At 48.0% G+C, this 21,223-nt stretch overlaps 1 protein-coding gene across 1 annotated transcript in view; it reads right to left on the bottom strand.

The window, feature by feature from the left end:
- Positions 1-21,223, bottom strand: part of PGM5 (phosphoglucomutase 5) — a 359,677-nt gene that overhangs the window by 196,371 nt on the left and 142,083 nt on the right. Inside the window, exon 7 of the mRNA XM_075317778.1 lies at positions 2,059-2,174. Within this exon, the coding sequence (XP_075173893.1) occupies positions 2,059-2,174 (116 nt within the window). The remainder of the gene's footprint in view (positions 1-2,058; positions 2,175-21,223) is intronic.

The following is a 21,223-nucleotide window of genomic DNA, read 5'->3' as shown; positions in this document are numbered from 1 at the left end:
GCGCTCGTAAGACAAGTCATATTAATTTGGAGTTCAAGAGGCATAGAAGGATTTCGCTCACAGTAATTAGCATTTTGAGTACATATCCACTGTGATTGTAGGTATGATCTTATGAAGGCAAAACTATGGGGAGATAAGGTATGCACACCAGTGACTATGTAAGGGGAATACATGAAATAGCAGAAACTGCTGTGTGAATACTGACTTGAAAAATCCAATAGCTATATGTAAGAGTGAAAATGTGAAAAATGGAATCTGCATTACTGCCATGAACATATGAATCAAGAGAAATTTAGCTACTGAATTGATCAATGCAATAGAGCCCCAACACTACGCCAAAGTATTTCTCTACGTTGGGGTCCCTAGCTTGTGTGTGTCCTCTCATGCAGTTAAAAAACTTACCGTGTATAGGAAGCTGAGACCCAGGCTATTTATGCGTATGATATGGATTGGCAATAGGTGTGGTTGGGGAGGGTTCACAAACGAAAAACTACTAACAATAAGGAATAACGTTTGGAACACCATTCTAAGTCTGAACTGGGTGCAAAAACCTAAAAAAACATCACTATGGGGAGATAAGGTATGCACACCAGTGACTATGTAAGGGGAATACATGAAATAGCAGAAACTGCTGTGTGAATACTGACTTGAAAAATCCAATAGCTATATGTAAGAGTGAAAATGTGAAAAATGGAATCAGACTTAGAATGGTGTTCCAAACGTTATTCCTTATTGTTAGTAGTTTTTCGTTTGTGAACCCTCCCCAACCACACCTATTGCCAATCCATATCATACGCATAAATAGCCTGGGTCTCAGCTTGCCATACACGGTAAGTTTTTTAACTGCATGAGAGGACACACACAAGCTAGGGACCCCAACGTAGAGAAATACTTTGGCGTAGTGTTGGGGCTCTATTGCATTGATCAATTCAGTAGCTAAATTTCTCTTGATTCATATGTTCATGGCAGTAATGCAGATTCCATTTTTCACATTTTCACTCTTACATATAGCTATTGGATTTTTCAAGTCAGTATTCACACAGCAGTTTCTGCTATTTCATGTATTCCCCTTACATAGTCACTGGTGTGCATACCTTATCTCCCCATAGTGATGTTTTTTTAGGTTTTTGCACCCAGTTCAGACTTAGAATGGTGTTCCAAACGTTATTCCTTATTGTTAGTAGTTTTTCGTTTGTGAACCCTCCCCAACCACACCTATTGCCAATCCATATCATACGCATAAATAGCCTGGGTCTCAGCTTCCCATACACGGTAAGTTTTTTAACTGCATGAGAGGACACACACAAGCTAGGGACCCCAACGTAGAGAAATACTTTGGCGTAGTGTTGGGGCTCTATTGCATTGATCAATTCAGTAGCTAAATTTCTCTTGATTCATATGTTCATGGCAGTAATGCAGATTCCATTTTTCGCATTTTCACTCTTACATATAGCTATTGGATTTTTCAAGTCAGTATTCACACAGCAGTTTCTGCTATTTCATGTATTCCCCTTACATAGTCACTGGTGTGCATACCTTATCTCCCCATAGTGATGTTTTTTTAGGTTTTTGCACCCAGTTCAGACTTAGAATGGTGTTCCAAACGTTATTCCTTTTTCTTATGAAGGCAAAGACATAGCCTACAGCAAGCTTACAAATTTAACACCTTAGGTCTCATTCAGACATCAGTAATTTTCATGTATGAGAAAAATAGACCGAGTTTCGCCAGTCATGATTTTCATCAGTTTTTTCACTGAGAAAAAAAGTTTCTCTATTTTCCCCTATTTGTCTGTGAAAAACGGACAGCACACAGATGGCATCCTAATGCTGTCATTTTTTTTTCAATTACTATATGCATTGTTGATTTTGATCTTACTCTTGGATCAATATCGGACATGTCTCAAGGTTTTGCACGGACCACTTCTGTCTGAGGGAGAAATATGACTTATGAACCATAGACTGTCATAGGTACGAGCACTATTCATTAAAAATATGGATGGCAATTGTACATGAAAAATAGACATGTGAATGAGGCCTAAATAAAGGGATATAGCTTACCTGTGCCAAAACTTTCTTCTCCACACAAGGAACACCGCGCAGAATCCATTAGGTTTGCAAAATATTTCCAGCCAGTTGGAGTTTCATACACGGGCATTTTCATTGCTTTTGCAACCCTGAAATGCAAGTTTCAAGTTAACCCATGTTTTCTATTTAGTGCACAGGATGGATGGTTTTCACATAGCATTTTGTACTATTTTACTGAAATTAAAGTCAGCTCAGATTCCATTATACAGTTGTAAGTGTCTGAGGTCCGATTCATGTCTCTATTGTTAAAAAGCAATGAAGTTAATGATAATGAACATTTTCTGCTCTTATTTCATTTTCATGGACTGGTTTGTTTTTCTTGGAGACTCTGCATATTTACTTTAGTCTTTGGCTTACACGTGAGGATCATAGTCACAAGCTGCCTTAATCTTATACTTATATTTCCAAAGGACAACAAACACATTATACTGTGTTTTTATTTGAATAGATTAAGGACTCGAATTGGAAATAGGAGCAGTTGTGTCTTCACTATACCAACTTGAAAAATATTGTTATTCCACCAGTCGGTTACTCCCAATTCTTACTAGGGGATTGGAGTAAATAAATCCACATGTGGAAATAAAAGACAATTTCCTCTCATTTTGAAACTTCCTTCCCATTTGCTGGCCTGTTCCAGACTGATTATGCTAAAGGCTACCAAATGGAATAAATACCATATTCTTGAGTTCGTGAACTCATAAAATGTTGAGCTGAATTTACACTGAAGGATTACCATGATCGAGTGTTCTTAAGAATGCTTGTCTTGTCTAAACAGGCTGCCGACTACTTGATGAATAGTGTAAAAGATCATCGTTTTCGGCAGGTCATTGTTCTGTGTAAACAGGACTACATTACCCTTTACGATTTACGATTTGCTAGAAATTGTTCAGTCGGCATCGTTCACCACAGTCTTCCTTTTATTAGGCCTCCTTCAAACATCCCTGTCTTCGATACATGTGAGGTCCATTTTCACATGTACCGGAGACACAGACTCACATAGACCCATTAAAATCAATGGGCTTAGTCACACATTTGTGTTTTCACACAGACCGTGTGTCCTTGTGGAGTACATGCATGTCTGTGTGCTCTACACAACGACATTTATGTTTTCTGCTGGCAAGCACGGATGTCACACGGACCATACACCGATGTGATCCGTGTGACATCAGTGTGACACATACCAAAGAAAATACAAGTCACATATAAATAAATTATTTTTATACTTACCTGCCTCCGGCACTGCTGTTACTTCTGGGCCTGCTCATTATGCTCATTGCATATTCATTGCACTCACCACGGACCTGGAAGTAACAGCAGTGCCGAGACATCAGCACCGGAGACAGGTAACTATACCAGCTCCTGCTGTGCTATCCGGATTTCCTACAGATAGAACACACGCACACACATACGCAACTTCACCATGGACCATGCAAAATGTTTGTGTTTTGCACGGACATGCGAAGGAAAACTAAGAAGGCTGTTAAACAACAGCCGATTAGTAAATGTATATTGGTGGTCATTTAGTTCCGCTGGTGGACCTGTGTAAACGGACTCTTAGGCGGGCTTTACACGCTGCGACATCGCAACATTGATTTTTGTTCTCTCCCTTGTTGTACAATTGGAATGGTAATAAGAGCTTTGTGCTTACAGCGGCTGTGCGATGAACAAACTTCATTTTAACCAACAGATCTTGGAATAATAATAATTTCCACAATTGGATGTGTTTAAAAAAATGTTCCTGTGTTGAGATAATCTTATATATGTGTCCTTGCTATGTACTGTGTAATGGCTGTGTCTGACCGTACAGGGACATGGTCTGATCATACCACAGCTTCTGGGGCTCGTATTAAGTAAAATAGTGTACAAATATTACAGCACGGGATTTGAATTCATCCCTATAGGCAGCAAGTGAGAAAAATGCAAATTAGGTGACATTTTTCTTCACTTCCAATCAGAAGCCTGCACTTTATTACATAAAAAATATTGTTATTCATCAGACATTAATAAGATTCTCCAGTGTAATATGCAGCCAAGCTAAAGGAAGAAGAAAGCAGATGCCTGTGAGGTGTGCTTCTTTTAGATTCCTCCTGTTCCATCATACACAGAAATCTTACTACATTGGTTTTGCATAACTACATTCAATACGAAGTAAGAAAGTCGCTCAGATCTCCCCTATGATTACACGCTGCATAATCAGTTTTCCCCCAACACATAAGTATCTCCCAGAACAGAAGGAAGACGAGACACACAAATGTTAAAATAGTATGACAATGGAGAGCCCCAGTTATTATTATTATTATTATTATTATTATTAAAGGGCCCGAGCGTTTATCACTAAAGGGTACTTTACACGCTGCGACATTGCTAGCGATTTATAGCGATGTCCAGCGCGATAGCACCCGCCCCCGTCGTTCATGCGACATTTTGTGCTCGCTGCCCTAGCGAACATTATCGCTACGGCAGCGTCACACGCACATACCTTGTCAGCGACGTCGCTGTGACCACTGAACAATCCCTCCTTCAAGGGGGAGGTGCGTTCGGCGTCATAGCGACGTCACTGCGAAGTCACAAAGCGGCCGGCCAATAGAAGCAGAGGGGCGGGGATGAGCGGGACGTATCATGCCGCCCACCTCCTTCCTTCCGCATTGCCGGTGGACGCAGGTAAGGAGATGTTCGTCGCTCCAGCGGTATCACACATAGCGATGTGTGATGCCGCAGGAATGACGAACAACATCGTACCTGTGGCAGCAGCGATAATAAGGAAATCAGCGACGTGTCAACGAGCAACGGTTTTGAATGATTTTGCGATCGTTGATCGTCGCTCATTGGTGTCACATGCTGCGATGTCGCTACCAGCGCTGGATGTGCGTCACTAACGACGTGACCCCGACAATATATCAGTAGCGATGTTGCAGCGTGTAAAGTACGCTTTAGACTGTTTTGTTTTAACTTTTCATGTATGGAGATTCAGATGATTCAAGATCAAAAAGGGCATATGATAAGAATGCAACCTCTTTCCTTTTCAACCTCTTTGCAGAAATGGAAGGTGGTCATAGATGATTTAAGTGTAAGGTGCAAATAAGCAGAAGTACCATAAGCAATCTAAAAGGCACTGTCACACACAGAGATAAATCTGCGGCAGATCTGTGGTTGCAGTGAAATTGTGGACAATCACATGGCAGGTTTGTGGCTGTGTACAAATGGAAAAATATGTCCATGATTTCACTGCAACCACAGATCTGCCAAAGATTTATCTCTGTGTGTGACGGGGCCTTTAGATATGCAGATAATAAAACCATTCAGTTAGACAGTAAAGGCCACTTTACACGCTGCGATATCGGTACCGATATCGCTAGCGTGGGTACCCGCCCCCATCGGTTGTGCGACACAGGCAAATCACTGCCCGTGGCACACAACATCGCCCGGACCAGGCACACTACTTACCTGCCCTGCGACGTCGCTGTGACAGGCGAACCGCCTCCTTTCTAAGGGGGCGGTCCGTGCGGCGTCACAGCGACATCACTAAGCGGCCACCCAATCAAAGCGGAGGGACGGAGAGGAGCGGGACGTAATATCCCGCCCACCTTCTTCCTTCCGCATTGCGGGCGGCGGCAGCTAAGTTGAGGTTACTCGTTCCTGCGGCGTCACACGGAGCGATGTGTGCTGCCGCAGGAGCGACGAACTACATCGTACACGCTGCAGCAGCGATATTTGAGAAGGGACCCCCATGTCACCGATGAGCGATTTTGAACGCTTTTGCTACGATTCAAAATCGCTCATAGGTGTCACACACAACGACATCGCTAATGCGGCCGGATGTGCGTCACCAATTCCGTGACCCCAACGACATCGCATTAGCGATGTCGTAGCGTGTAAAGCGGCCTTTAGAAGAGCTTGAAGAAGCTGATCTTGAAGTTGAAAGAAAAATGTGAGATTAGATTTTACCTCAACATCAAGATGAAAATCATGACTCCCACCAATGAGGAAATGCACATAAAGATCATCAATAGAAGCAGTCAACAGGTTCATTTTTCTTGGGTCCCTTGCTAATCACAGTTGCAATTCGACACCAGAGATGAAGTGTTGATTAGCACTAAAGTCGGTCATGGACCAAATATGGAAGTGGAAGTATGTCTCATTCACCATCAAACAAAAGCTGATCACTAAAAGGATGTTCCCAATTGAAACAGATGGCTGTGAGATGTTGACTCTTATAAAAGCAGACAGAAGAAAAATTGATACCTTTGAGCTATGGTGCAGGCGAAGACCTCTTGAATTCTATGGAGCACCTTGATCTCAAACACAAATGATTTTAATCACATAAAATCAGAATTGTTCCTGGACGGCAAACTTGCCAGTCAGAAACTGATCTATTTTGGACATGTAATGAGGGCAAATTCTTTAGCAAAGGAGATGCTACTTGGAGTGATTGGTAAAAGGAAACGAAAAACCAAAGGTCTGTGGTCTGGATATCATCAAGAATGACATGGGAATGAACATCAAGCAATTGAAAAGCTGAAGAAATGTGGCAAGAACTGGCCTACAGAGTATTAAGAGTCAGACATTACGATGATAATATCAGAATTATATATATATATATATATATATATAAAAGATGTTCCCTTTAATGTGATAGGTCCACTTTAAAAAAGAATAAAAGGAGTGGAGTCCATAGTAGGCAGGGTAAAAGTTGGTGTGTTCAACAACCACTTGGTGGAAGTTTCAGAAATAATTGAACCTGTGTGATGCAACATGGCCACTTTTGGGGGAACTCATGTGAAGTGAAAAGAACATATATAGAAAGTAAGATGATCTATTCAGCATCCAACTTAACCCTTAACTGGTGAGGTGGGATGTTTGACACGCAACTGGTGATGTGGGTTTTCCTATACCCCAGTGTTTAGAAATCTCTAATTTTTACAGAAAATGCAAAGATCACGTTTGTTTTAATCGTTTTCTTATTGGCGATTGTTTACACATGAGTATACCAAATTTTTGACACCCACAAGTATCGGAAAGTGTAATACATTGATGATTCATACAAGCATTTTCCAATGAATGCCAGCTGAACAAAATTTCCCTGGGGTGTTGCAAACCCCACTTCACCAGTTGAGGGTTAAAATGTCATCTTATGTGTATCTGTAACCATAATGCCCTGTGCGCACACTGCTTTTTTTACCGTGGATTTGCTGCATGTTTTACTGCAGAAAATTCATTGCGTTTTCCTGCGTTATTCCTGCGGTATTTCGCGTTTCTCAAGACATAATGGTCATCACTGCCCTGCGTTTTGCAAGGAATTGATGTCATTAGGAGAGGAAGAAGAAATTGAGCAGAGAGTAAACACACACACAGACACACACATCATACCCGCACACAGACACATACATATACTGTATAATGCACATAGAAATCAGAAACGTACATACTAAAAATAAAAAAAAAAACGTGGGCTCCGACATATTTTTACCGTCCATCCAAGGTAAGCACACGGCAGGGGCCTGGTATTCTCAGGCTGGGGAGAGTGAGGGCCATGGTTAATGCTCCCCCCTTCCTGCATCCAAGAATATCAGCCCACAGCTGCCCCGGAAATGTCGCATCCATTATGCGACAGTCCCGGCATGTTACCGACTCTTCCCGATTGCCGTGATGCGGTTGCAATTGGGGTAATAAGGAGTTAATGGCAGCCCATAGCTGCTACTAAGTCCAAGATTAGTAATGGCAGTGTCTATGACACGCCGTCACTAAATCTGTAAGTGACCGTAAATAAACACACTCACCGAAAAAATCCTTTATTTGAAATATAACAAAAAAAATCCCCCTCTTTCACCCCTTTATTAACCCCCCCAAATACCCCTTCAGGTCCGACGCAATCCCCACGAGGTCCCACGATGCTTACACACTGATCCAGAGATGTCGGAGACATAGTACTAAATGCAGCCCCGTGAACGAGGCTGCAGGGTTAACTCCAGGACATTTCTCATGGTTGGTGATGTCAACACATTACCGCTCGCGAGAACTTCAGGGCCTCACAAGCGGTAATAGAGTGATGTCACCGACCGGTAGTGACCCTGCCAGAACTCAGACTCAAGGTCCCGCAGGGTCACTGCTCTATCACAAATACTGTTGGGGGGGGGGGGAACACATACATAAATAATAAAAGCTGTAATATCTATTTAATCTATTATCCATCCATCCATCAATCTATCCATCATCTATCAACCTATCTATCTATCCATTATCTATATATCCTCTATCTTTCTATCGATCAACCTATCCATCATCTATCTATCCTTCTATCTATACATCAGCTATCTATCCCTCTATCTATCCATCATCTATCTATCCCTCTATCTCTCTATCCATCATCTATCTATCCCTCTATCTATCCATTATCTATCTTTCTATCTATCTACATATCCATCATCTATCAACCTATCTATCCATTTTTTATCTATCGCTCTATTTATTTATCCCTCTATCTATCCCTCTATCTATCTATCTGGGGTGGCGGCACATACTGCTCTGGCGTGACAGCACATACGTCTCTGGGGTGGCAGCACATACGGCTCTAGGGTGGCAGCACATACGGCTCTGGGGTGGCAGCACATATGGCTCTGTAGGGCTGCACATATGGGTCTGGGGTGGCAGCACATACATCTCTAAGGTTGCAACGCATATGGCTTTGGGGTGGCAACGGATATGGCTCTGTAGGGCCGCACATACGGCTCTGGGGTGGCAGCACATATGGCTCTGGGGTGGCAGTGTCTACGGCTCTAGGCTGGCAGAGCCTACGGCTCTGGGGTGGCAGCACGTACGGCTCTGAGGTAGCAGCACATAAAGCTCTGTGGGTCCCATACAGATCTGGGGGGGCACCTACTGCTCTGAGAGGGTCCATATAGCTCATGAATGAGGACACATACAGCTCGGGTGGGGGTTGAACATACAGCTCAGATGGAGGGAGGCCCCATACAGGTCAAGGAAGGCATGGAACATACAGCTCAGGTGAAGGGGGACCCAAACAGATCAGGGGGATGGAACATACAGCTCAGGTGGAGGGGGGCCCCATACAGATCAGAATGGGGGTTTGGAACATACAGCTCAGGTGAGGGGGGTGTGGAATATACAGCTCAGGTGGAGAGGGGCCCCATACAGATTGGGGGTGGAACATACAGTTCAGGTCTGAGAAGCCCCATAAAGATCGGGGGGGGGTGGAACATACAGCTCAGGAGGATGGCCCCATATAGATTGGGGGATAGAACATACAGCTCAGGAGGGGGGCCCATACAGATCGGGGGGGTGTGTGGAACATACAGCTCAGGAGGGGGGTCCACACAGATCAGGGGGGCAATACAGTGAGGGAGTACATACGCTGGGCTCAGTGGGCTGGGGGGCGCTGGCTGGAGCTGCGCTGTGGCTGCTCTTCATCTGTGTGACTGGAGCACACTGCGCAATAGCTCATCCCACAGATGAACTTCAGGGCATTCAGCAGTGAATGCTGTGTGCCAGTGTGGATTAAAGGGTCAGCAACCGCACTATCCAGCATCCAGGATAGTGCGTCTGCCAGACCAAGCACTGCAGTTCTCGGAACTCAGCCCGGCATTGACCTAGGTGTGTCAGATGCTGATGCCAGCCCTGGGTATAGACCAGGGTTATTTAGGAGCTAGACTTAAGAAAGCATCCCAAACATTGTCACCATTAGACATATCTTTGGAAACAGGGACAGCTAGAGCCATCCTAGCCCTAGGGCGGGTGTAGGCGCCCCTGCTCCAAGTTAGCTCATCACACCCTGTGACATATACCGTGTAAGCAGATTTCACTCATTGTTTTAAGTTATTCCACCAGTTTTCAAAATTGAAATTTCACCTAATTTCCTTTTTAAATTCATATATTTCGTTAACTGTTTGTGGTTTGTGATCTTATTGGGTAAAGGAAATCCTTAGGCAATGCTCATGTTTGACTGCCTATTGATACTCCCTCAGGAGATTCTGCTTGAATCCTCTAACAACATACATGTCATGCATCACCTGGCTAAGCTATTGACTTCAATTATTCAAACACTGTTTCAAGATCTGAAACTTTAGAGTTCATTTAACGCCACATACAACAGTGTATGGCTGAAAAGACTGCGCTATTGTATCGGAATAAAAAAGTGGACAATGAGGCTAAGCAAAGTCCAAAGTTGGGTATTTAGATGAAGTCATCCTCCGAGTCATGAATGGGAATTTAAAAGCAATATGAAACAAGCCTACGTTTTGTTCCTACTTTTCAATTTTAACAATGAATTGTATGTTCCTAAGTAAAGCTCAAATTTAAAAATGTGATGGGAGGCAGACATTTCAATAAATTTTATATGGCTCCAATTTATTGTCTAGTGGATCATTACATAAATACATATTGAACGGAATAGGTGTATACAGTAGTTACATATAGAGCACTTCCAGATTTGTGAACTAGAACTAGAACTTAGCAGTACATAGTAGACATTTGAAGAGTAAACAATGTTTGAAAAAATTACAAGGAACTTACTGGGATATTACACCCCTAAGTAGAGGCACATCTTCTAAAACCCTTTAATAATGATTACATCAATACTTTGTTTATAGTAGTTTGAAGATTGTAGAGCAATCCAGCCTTCTCTTGGTGACGTGCCATCCCTGCCCGAGATACTGTGCCCGTCTATCTGATGGGACATCCATCTGCAGGCAATGACAGCACCTGTGTAGAATCTCAGGCCGGAATGGCAGGTCAATGAGAGAAGAGTTTCTCTTGATTCATATGTTCATGGCAGTAATGCAGATTCCATTTTTCACATATTCACTCTTGCATATAGCTATTGGATTTTTCAAGTCAGTATTCACACAGCAGTTTCTGCTATTCCATGTATTCCCCTTACATAGTCACTGGTGTGCATACCTTATCTCCCCATAGTGATGTTTTTTTAGGTTTTTGCACCCAGTTTAGACTAAAGCGGGCTTTACACGCTACGACATCGCTAATGTGGAGTCGTTGGGGTCACGGAATTCGTGACGCACATCCGGCCGCATTAGCGATGCCGTTGCGTGTGACACCGATAAGCGATTTTGCATCGTTGCAAAAACGTGCAAAATCGCTAATCGGCGACACGGGGGTCCATTCTCAAATCTCGTTACTGCAGCAGTAACGAGGTTGTTCCTCGTTCCTGCGGCAGCACACATCGCTGCGTGTGACGCCGCAGGAACGAGGAAGCTCCCCTTACCTGCCTCCCGGCCGCTATGAGGAAGGAAGGAGGTGGGCGGGATGTTACGTCCCGCTCATCTCCGCCCCTCCGCTGCTATTGGGCGGCGGTTCAGTGACGTTTCAGTGACGTCGCTGTGACGCCGCACGGACCGCCCCCTTAGAAAGGAGGCGGTTCGCCGGTCACAGCGACGTCGCCAGACAGGTAAGTATGTGTGACGGCTGTGGGCGATGTTGTGCGGCACGGGCAGCGATATGCCCGTGTCGCGCAACAGATGGGGGCGGGTACCCACACTAGCGATATCGGGACCGATATCGCAGTGTGTAAAGTAGCCTTTAGAATGGTGTTCCAAACGTTATTCCTTATTTGTTAATGAGAGAAGAGTGACCTGTCAGTCAAAAAACAGAGTCTGGCGGTGGGGACAGGGAAATGTGTAGAGCGGCAGTAGAGCTGAAGTGCAGTGTCCGCCCCTCACTTCTGGGTAAAACGTCACAGCTGGATATCGCTCGTTTTTCAAGCAAAATCCTGCAATCATCATTGAAGGGCCTTTACACACATGCCTTTAATTAGGGTTTTGAAATCCTGATGAGAGGTTCTTTTTTATTTTGGGAAAGCAGTAAAACTTGTATACAAATGTTCTCATGTATACTCATGCTTTGTATAGTCATATTTATCAGTCTATCAGCCCATGAATTCCCTTCTGTCAGATATATTTTACTCATCCATGAACTTCCAAAACACTATAAATGAGAGTTGCTTTAATGATTCCCTTGCTTCCTAACCTTTAATGGCTTCAGCATTTCACAAGACTACACAACAATTGCCCCTTATATGGATAAAAGAATTAGTAGCAGAAGGTCATTATTGATTTATTAAGTAGAGAGAGAAAAGTTCAGGCTAGGCACATAACCTAGATCTGTTATTTGGCAGTAATGATTGTTTAATAGAGAGTAGTTGTCGTGGGCGGAGGGGCTGCGCTCGCTACGCTCGGGTCCGGGGCTGCTGCTGCTCGGTGGCTCAAGCGGTGGGCCGGACCCGGGGACTCGAGAAGCGCTCCTCGCCCACGAGTGCAGAGGGGGGTGGTTTGTTTGGGGAGATAGTCCGTGACGCCACCCACGGGTCGTGCTGATAATGGGCACCACCGCTGCTGGTGACGGGGATCCCGGGAGCGATGGCAGGGAGCAGCTAGGATGTTGGTTCCCCCTCCATGGGTAGGGGTTAGTGATCCCGGGGCCCGGTGGTGGTACAGGGAGGCAGGGTAGCTGGGGTGCAGGGTTGCGGAGGCAGCGCGGCGCAGTGCCGGATGGCACTGTTGTACTCACTCAGGCACAGATTCACAGAGTCTCTGGTAAACCAAACGGCTGGATGGACGGGTCCCGCAGCCAGCTGCAGTGTCTTTGCTCTCCCCGGACAGGTTGATGGTGGCTGTCTTTCCCTGCACCTTTGCAGAATGTCTTGACTCCGATGGTTTCCCAACGGTAGTCTGCTCCCCTCCGTGTATGTACCGAAGGAGCCCGTTTTGCCTGCAGGCGCTGGCCCTTCGATCTCTAGCCTATGGCGGTGGCTTTTTATCCTCACTGTGTGAACGGTTGCCTTCCGTCGGGACTTGGGCGTTAGGGAACCCCTGGGGTTCCGGTCACTCTCGGATTTGACCGTTGTCGGCGGCTCCAAGCCTAGTTGGGGTCCGATGGCCCTGCCTTTGTGCTTAGCTTCACTCCGCTCCCCGGTTCGGTACCGGCGGGCCAATGCCCAACCCCGGTCCTACGGTTCCGCAGAGGTCCACTAACTCCTGCAGACGGCCACCACCGTCTGCCGACCTTGCTGACAGTGCCTGGGCTCCTACCCAGACACTAAAAGTTTCTGTCCTCTCACTTTCAACTCTCAAACAAATCTGTCTCTTTTCCCGCCTCCAGGCCTGTGAACTCCTTGGGAGGTGGGTCCAACCGCCTGGCTCCGCCCTACCTGGTGTGGACATCAGACCCTGGAGGGAGGCAACAAGGGATTTGTTTGACTGGTGTTAACTTTCCAGGGGACGGGGTGTGTGTGGTGTCATGTCTGTGACTACCTGGCTAGTCCAGGGCGTCGCATTCCCCCTTGGTGAAATGCAGACCGTCCGCGGGCTGCCCGTCCATCACCGGTTTTATTTTTCTGCAAAATAGAAATTTAACATGGGAAACATTTAAAAATAAGCATATTTTTCATTCTTCCCTTACGGGAGGCTCAGCACTTTAACGTTGCAAACATATGAAAAACATTTTTAATAATAACGGACGGGTTCATGTTCTTCCGCTTCTCCACCCAAGCAACCTACACCTTGATGCTGCCCCTAAGAAATGGGCAGCACCCCTCTTCCCAAGTCCGGAAGCAAACTCGGTTCCAGGTCACCCAAGCGGGAACGGGTATGGTGTCTCGCACCCGGCTGTCATTTCAGGGGACCCCACGCCCAGGGGGACCCCTGACTCCCGGAGGATGGCCAACATTCCTGGTGGTGGCCGGGCCCCAGCCTACTCTGCTGCGGGCCCTTCCTCCAATCTGCCTCTCCAGAGGCAGAAACGGAACACAGCCCAGAAAATTATTTACAAGGCCACAAGTTCGTGGTTGGCCTGCAAGTTCTCGGCCTTGTCTCTGAAGGGGCTAGTGGAAACACATAAAGTCTCTTCCGGGTCAACTTGTTTGCAACGGACGGTAAAATCAACTTGTTGGCAATCAGGTTACAAACTCGGATGATTAATATTCAATCAATTAAAACAAGGTGCTGAGGGTCCCAACAGGGACAACTGGGTTGCAACGGTGGACCGCTGCCTTTATTTGAGGTCGCCCTCCTCATACGCTTCCTCCAACTCGACATCCGGACGGTACGGTGGGGGAGGGGACTGGGACCGCATCTGGACACCGCGGCCTTCCCTCTGCTTCACATCTAGGGCAAACCAGACCCTCTCCCCACAATGTCGGGTGTAGGTCACCAGGTCACCCGGCTGCAGGTCACGACCAGGGTGGCTCATTGGCAAATGGGAGTTTACATCCCGGTGAGCCACAAATATCTCGGCCTCCAGGCCCGGTTCATAGACGAAGCCATATCCCCGCTGAGGGTCAAACCGCCTGACCTGGCCCTCATGGATCGGGCCCCGCACCAGGAAAGTGGCATTGCGCAGATTGTCCTTTTTTCTTATGGTGCGAGCCAGCACCTCGGACCTCTGCTGCTCTCGGGCGGCAATCTCACGGCCCAGCTGGTTCGGCTCCCTGTCCCAGTAAGGGGTGTCTGCTTGCCCCTGCGCGCGGGTCGGGCCCCGCTGGACCTCCCCCACACCGGCCACGACCGGTATCCTCTTTGGGGGGTCCTGCGGTGACGCGGCCTGGGCTGCTGCTTTGCAGCGGCGACCCGGCGCAGCCTCAGCCAAGGCGTAGAGTTTGGGGACAACAGGCCTCACCCGCTGGGCCTTCCTGCTTACAGCTTCCACCTCTCCTATAGCCGGACGGACTGCCAGAGCCGGGACTGTCTTGGGAGCAGCCACTTCCGGGGCCGACGGTTCCTTTTCGCGGACGGGCACATCCCGCGGGATCTTCCATGGCAGCGGGAGCGGTGCGGGTCGTTCGCGGGCAATGCCTACAGGCTAGTCCTCCAGGGCGGACGGGCTGAACTCCGCTACCGATGTCGGGGGCAGCAACAGCCGGTGCAGATGGCGGGGGAGGCAGCAGGGTGAACGAATGCAGACCGGGCCCCTCAGCCGCAGCGACTGGTCCTTCAAGGACACAGGGGCATGGGTCACTTACCCGCTCCTCCAACACTGTCTCCACCTCGCGTATCCGCATGGCCGCCGCCACTTCCTCCATTTCGGCCACCCATCTCTCCATCAGGAATCGGACTTGGGCCTGCAAGCGGCAGCACATTTGCGCGGTCCAGGCCTCCACCCACGCCGCTGTTCCTGGCGTGGGCTCCGGGATCTCAGTATTGCCGGATGGGACAGACATACTGGCGCTTGTGCTTCCAGGAACTGGATGTGTAGCAGAGTCCTGGCGTCCCTGCTCTTTATACCTTCGGTTACATCAGGTACGACTGCACCCGCCCCCCCTTGGTTCTTTCTAGCACTTCCTTCTTCTGGGGGCGGGGCTTCACTTTCGCACCCTCCCTGCTCGGGGAAGACGCTCGAGCGGGAAACCTTCGCGCCCAAGATGGTGGAACTTCAAATTTTTCAGCCGGACACCGCCGGCGGGGACTGCAAGGCGCACTTCTACCGGTAGGTAGATTGGTTCTATCCTGTTCGTGACGCCAAGTTGTCACGGGCGGATGGGCCGCGCTCGCTACGCTCGGGTCCGGGGCTGCTGCTGCTCGGTGGCTCGAGCAGTGGGCCGGACCCGGGGGCTCGAGCAGCCTCCTCGCCCACGAGTGAAAAGGGGGTGGTTTGTTTGGGGAGATAGTCCGTGACGCCACCCACGGGTCGTGGTGATAATGGGCACCACCGCTGCTGGTGACGGGGATCCCGGGAGCGATGGCAGGGAGCAGCTAAGATGTTCGTTCCCCCTCCGTGGGTAGGGGTTGGTGATCCCTGGGCCCGGTGGTGGTACAGGGAGGCAGGGTAGCTGGGGTGCAGGGTTGCGGAGGCAGCGCGGCGCGGTGCTGGATGGAACTGTTGTACTCACACAGGCACAGATTCACAGAGTCTCTGGTAAACCAAATGGCTGGATGGACGGGTCCCGCAGCCGGCTGCAGTGTCTTTGCTCTCCCCGGACAGGTTGATGGTGGCTGTCTTTCCCTGCACCTTTGCAGAATGTCTTGACTCCGATGGTTTCCCAACGGTAGTCTGCTCCCCTCCGTGTATGTACCGAAGGAGCCCGTTTTGCCTGCAGGCGCTGGCCCTTCGATCTCTAGCCTATGGCGGTGGCTTTTTATCCTCACTGTGTGAACGGTTGCCTTCCGTCGGGACTTGGGCGTTAGGGAACCCCTGGGGTTCCGGTCACTCTCGGATTTGACCGTTGTCGGCGGCTCCAAGCCTAGTTGGGGTCCGATGGCCCTGCCTTTGTGCTTATCTTCACTCCGCTCCCCGGTTCGGTACCGGCGGGCCAATGCCCAACCCCGGTCCTACGGTTCCGCAGAGGTCCACTAACTCCTGCAGACGGCCACCACCATCTGCCGACCTTGCTGACAGTGCCTGGGCTCCTACCCAGACACTAACAGTTTCTGTCCTCTCACTTTCAACTCTCAAACGAATCTGTCTCTTTTCCCGCCTCCAGGCCTGTGATCTCCTCGGGAGGTGGGTCCAACCGCCTGGCTCCGCCCCACCTGGTATGGACATCAGACCCTGGAGGGAGGCAACAAGGGTTTTGTTTGACTGGTGTTAACTATCCAGGGGAGGGTGTGTGTGTGGTGTCATGTCTGTGACTACCTGGCTAGTCCAGGGCGTCACATACTCTTAGGCCCCTTTCACACGTCAGTGATTCTGGTACGTTTGTGCTTTTTTTTTAAACGTACCAGAATCACTGACATACGCAGACCCATTCTAATGAATGGGTCTGCTCACACGTCAGTGATTTGTCACTGCACGTGTCTCCGTGCAGCGTACCCGCGTGTGCGTGATTGCTGCACGGAGACATGTCCATTTTTTTCTGGCATCACTGATGTTCCACGGACCACGCAGTGGTGTGGTCCGTGAAACACGTGCCAGAAAAAAACGTGCTTTTAAAATAATAAACATTTTAACTCACCCGGCGTCCAGCGATGTCCTCTGCAGCCCCTTCTCCCTGCTCCTTCTGTGCCGGCTGATTACTGTCGCGCATATTCATTATTTCTCCTGCCTGGTGTCTATTCATTATGCGCGACACAGCCGACCCGGACGCAGCTCCTGCAGGGGTCACCGCCGGCCGGATGCTGCGTCACGGGAGGATTCAGCACCACGGACAGCGGGAGCGGGCACAGGTGAGTGAATCTCTAAGTGCAATCACGGGCCACGGAGAACGGAGCCCGGATTGCACTTAGACAACCCACGTGTGCCGTGATTTTCGGCACACGCAGGGACATGTGCGTGTTTTACACGACAGTGAAAAACGTCTGTGTTTTTCACTGACGTGTGAAACGGGCCTTAAAGAGAACCAACCACCAGGATTTTGTGATATGAACTAGAGGCAGTGCCATACTGGCACTAGGATGCTGAATGCAGTCATACCTGTTGTAGAAGGATGTGATACTTGGTTGATGAAATATCTTTAATCAAAGTTGAAGAAATGCACTGCACTTTGATCGGTGCAACGGAGGCGGGCCTTTGTGGGTGGTTGGTTCTCTTTAAAGGGAACCTTTATAGAATTATGAAGGTGCCCAGCTACAGATCTGAAAGTGCAGCACCTGGGAGAAAATTACCTTAATATCTCCCATATGCTGCTGGCTTTCAGTAATGCAGGCATGCCCAGAGCAATTACAGTCACCACTCAAAGCAATGAGAGCGGCAACTGTACAGCCCGGCACTGACTGACAGCTACCTCTGTATTGATGTGTGCCGCCCTGGCAAAACCAGGGTGTCACAGAGGTCTGCATACATTTTTTGGTGCAGAGCTCACTCTCCCTTGGGGAGTTTCCCACACAAATACACACCAGCCAATCAGGCCCCACTCGCCCCCTCGTCAGGAAAACGGGAGGGGGAGAGAGCAGCTTGGAGAGAGCAGAGTGTAGTTTTCAGTCAGTCTGCAGGAGGAGAGAAGTCTGGAAGCAGCTCCGGTGGGAGCTAGGAGAAGTGGTAGTGAGGGCCTCAGGAATAGGCCAGCCGCTTGTGGGACCCGAAGTGGACCGGGAGAGGGTAGTGCCCCACCCACCGGTAACGACTGTCGGGACCAAGTCCAGACCTGTGTACGGAGCAGACACAGACACAGACACCAGGCAGGAGAAAAACACCTGAATTACACACACGGGTGTGGGACCCATCCTCACAGCAGCCATGGGCACCAGTTACCAGTTTATTCTTGGGCTCGTGTCAGTTATTGCCTTATACTGTGAGTACTCCTGCACCACCCGTCCAAGCCATGGACTGCACCCGTTACTCCCCAATCCATCACACCGGGGTCCTGGGACATCAACACCCTACCCGTGGAGGGAAAATCACCACCTTGCTGCCCATTACCATCCCCGGGATCTTGTGACCGGCAGCGGTGGTGCTCCATTACCTCACCGCACACCATGGGTGGCGTCACGGAACATAGACTACCAAATCTCCCCTGTATATAATCCCCTTTTTGCTGTGGAGCTTGGGATCACAGACCGGGTCACGCCACCGTACACCTACAGAAGTGACCCCTTGGCCCGGATCTGAGTACCCCCTATCCCTGGGCGACACAGATGCACTGCTGAGCTGGCTGTCAGTGAGTGCTGGTGCGTCTTATAGTCACCGCACAAAGCACTGACATTGGCAGCTGTAAGCCGACTCAGCAATCTGAGCGTTTCAGCTTCATATATTTCTATATCACACTCAGGTCAGGAGAGCCATGGTCAGTCAGTGCCTTTCTGTCCGTGCTCAGGCCAGGTTGCAGAGATGTCTCCATGAGCTTAGGGCCTCCAAGCTCTTCTCCGACATGATAAAAAAAGATTCAACTAATTGACCTAAACCTTTTGTTCTCTGGTTGATAAGTTGTTGCCAGATGATTCTGGTGGTGGCTATCTTATAGAGAACTGACGTCTAAAGGATCATTTGTCCAACACCTATCTAATGTGTTTTGGGGGCCATTAGACTGTTCCTGGGCAATCTCGCATTTATTATGTTTGATATTCTTTTGAACAACTTTCACTATAATGTTTCCCAAACACTGAATATTTTTTGGTAATGAAGAACAAGGGGCGTATGATGACCCTCTAAAACTTCTGAGTGAGGGCTAACTGTTTACCCTCTTAAAATTTTGAGTAAGGGTCACCTGATGACCCTCTAAAAATGATGAGTGAAGACCGCCTGTTTACCTTCTTAAAATTTGGAGCAAGGGCTACCTGATGATCCTCTTTAATTTTGGAGCAAGGGTTGCCTGATGACCTCTAAAAATTTTGAGTGGGGGACGCTCAAATTCAAAAGGGACATTTTCCTCTTTGAATCTAACGCAGGGGTCCCTAATCTGTGGCTTGAGAGCAACATGTGGCTCGCAGTCCTGTGATGTGTGGCTCGCAGCTTTTTTCCAGCTTAGTGCAGAAGCATCAGGTCTAGCAAACAGCTACAGTGCCTACAAGTAGTATTCAACCCCCTGCAGATTTAGCAGGTTTACACATTCGGAATTAACTTGGCATTGTGACATTTGGACTGTAGATCAGCCTGGAAGTGTGAAATGCACTGCAGCAAAAAAGAATGTTATTTCTTTTTTTATTTTTTTTTTAAATTGTGAAAAGTTTATTCAGAGGGTCATTTATTATTCAACCCCTCAAACCACAAGAATTCTGTTTGGTTCCCCTAAAGTATTAAGAAGTATTTCAGGCACAAAGAACAATGAGCTTCACATGTTTGGATTAATTATCTCTTTTTCCAGCCTTTTCTGACTAATTAAGACCCTCCCCAAACTTGTGAACAGCACTCATACTTGGTCAACATGGGAAAGACAAAGGAGCATTCCAAGGCCATCAGAGACAAGATCGTGGAGGGTCACAAGGCTGGCAAGGAGTACAAAACCCTTTCCAAGGAGTTGGACCTACCTGTCTCCACTGTTGGGAGCATCATCCGGAAGTGGAAGGCTTATGGAACTACTGTTAGCCTTCCACGGCCTGGACAGCCTTTGAAAGTTTCCACCCGTGCCGAGGCCAGGCTTGTCCGAAGAGTCAAGGCTAACCCAAGGACAACAAGGAAGGAGCTCCGGGAAGATCTCATGGCAGTGGGGACATTGGTTTCAGTCAATACCATAAGTAACGTACTCCACCGCAATGGTCTCCGTTCCAGACGAGCCCGTAAAGTACCTTTACTTTCAAAGCGTCATGTCAAGGCTCGTCTACAGTTTGCTCATGATCACTTGGAGGACTCTGAGACAGACTGGTTCAAGGTTCTCTGGTCTGATGAGACCAAGATCGAGATCTTTGGTGCCAACCACACACGTGACGTTTGGAGACTGGATGGCACTGCATACGACCCCAAGAATACCATCCCTACAGTCAAGCATGGTGGTGGCAGCATCATGCTGTGGGGCTGTTTCTCAGCCAAGGGGCCTGGCCATCTGGTCCGCATCCATGGGAAGATGGATAGCACGGCCTACCTGGAGATTTTGGCCAAGAACCTCCGCTCCTCCATCAAGGATCTTAAGATGGGTCATCATTTCATCTTCCAACAAGACAACGACCCAAAGCACACAGCCAAGAAAACCAAGGCCTGGTTCAAGAGGGAAAAAATCAAGGTGTTGCAGTGGCCTAGTCAGTCTCCTGACCTTAACCCAATTGAAAACTTGTGGAAGGAGCTCAAGATTAAAGTCCACATGAGACACCCAAAGAACCTAGATAACTTGGAGAAGATCTGCATGGAGGAGTGGGCCAAGATAACTCCAGAGACCTTTGCCGGCCTGATCAGGTCTTATAAAAGACGATTATTAGCTGTAATTGCAAACAAGGGTTATTCCACAAAATATTAAACCTAGGGGTTGAATAATAATTGACCCACACTTTTATGTTGAAAATGTATTAAAATTTAACTGAGCAACATAACTTGTTGGTTTGTAAGATTTATGCATCTGTTAATAAATCCTGCTCTTGTTTGAAGTTTGCAGGCTCTAACTTATTTGCATCTTATCAAACCTGCTAAATCTGCAGGGGGTTGAATACTACTTGTAGGCACTGTATGTAAAGCAGATCTTCAGATGGTGACTTTTGTGAGTAGCCCCTCAATGAAGAGCAGATCTGAATGGGGGTAAGGTAGGAACCCCTGAAAATTGGAAATTGCCTTGATGTGATTTCTGTGGAAAAGCTTTGGCTGACGTAATAGTAATGGG

This window comes from Anomaloglossus baeobatrachus, chromosome 1, assembly GCF_048569485.1.
Source record: "Anomaloglossus baeobatrachus isolate aAnoBae1 chromosome 1, aAnoBae1.hap1, whole genome shotgun sequence".
Classification (NCBI taxonomy): Eukaryota; Metazoa; Chordata; class Amphibia; order Anura; family Aromobatidae; genus Anomaloglossus; species Anomaloglossus baeobatrachus.
Note: the sequence above shows the minus strand (reverse complement) of the source record. Positions and strands in the feature narration are given on the sequence as shown.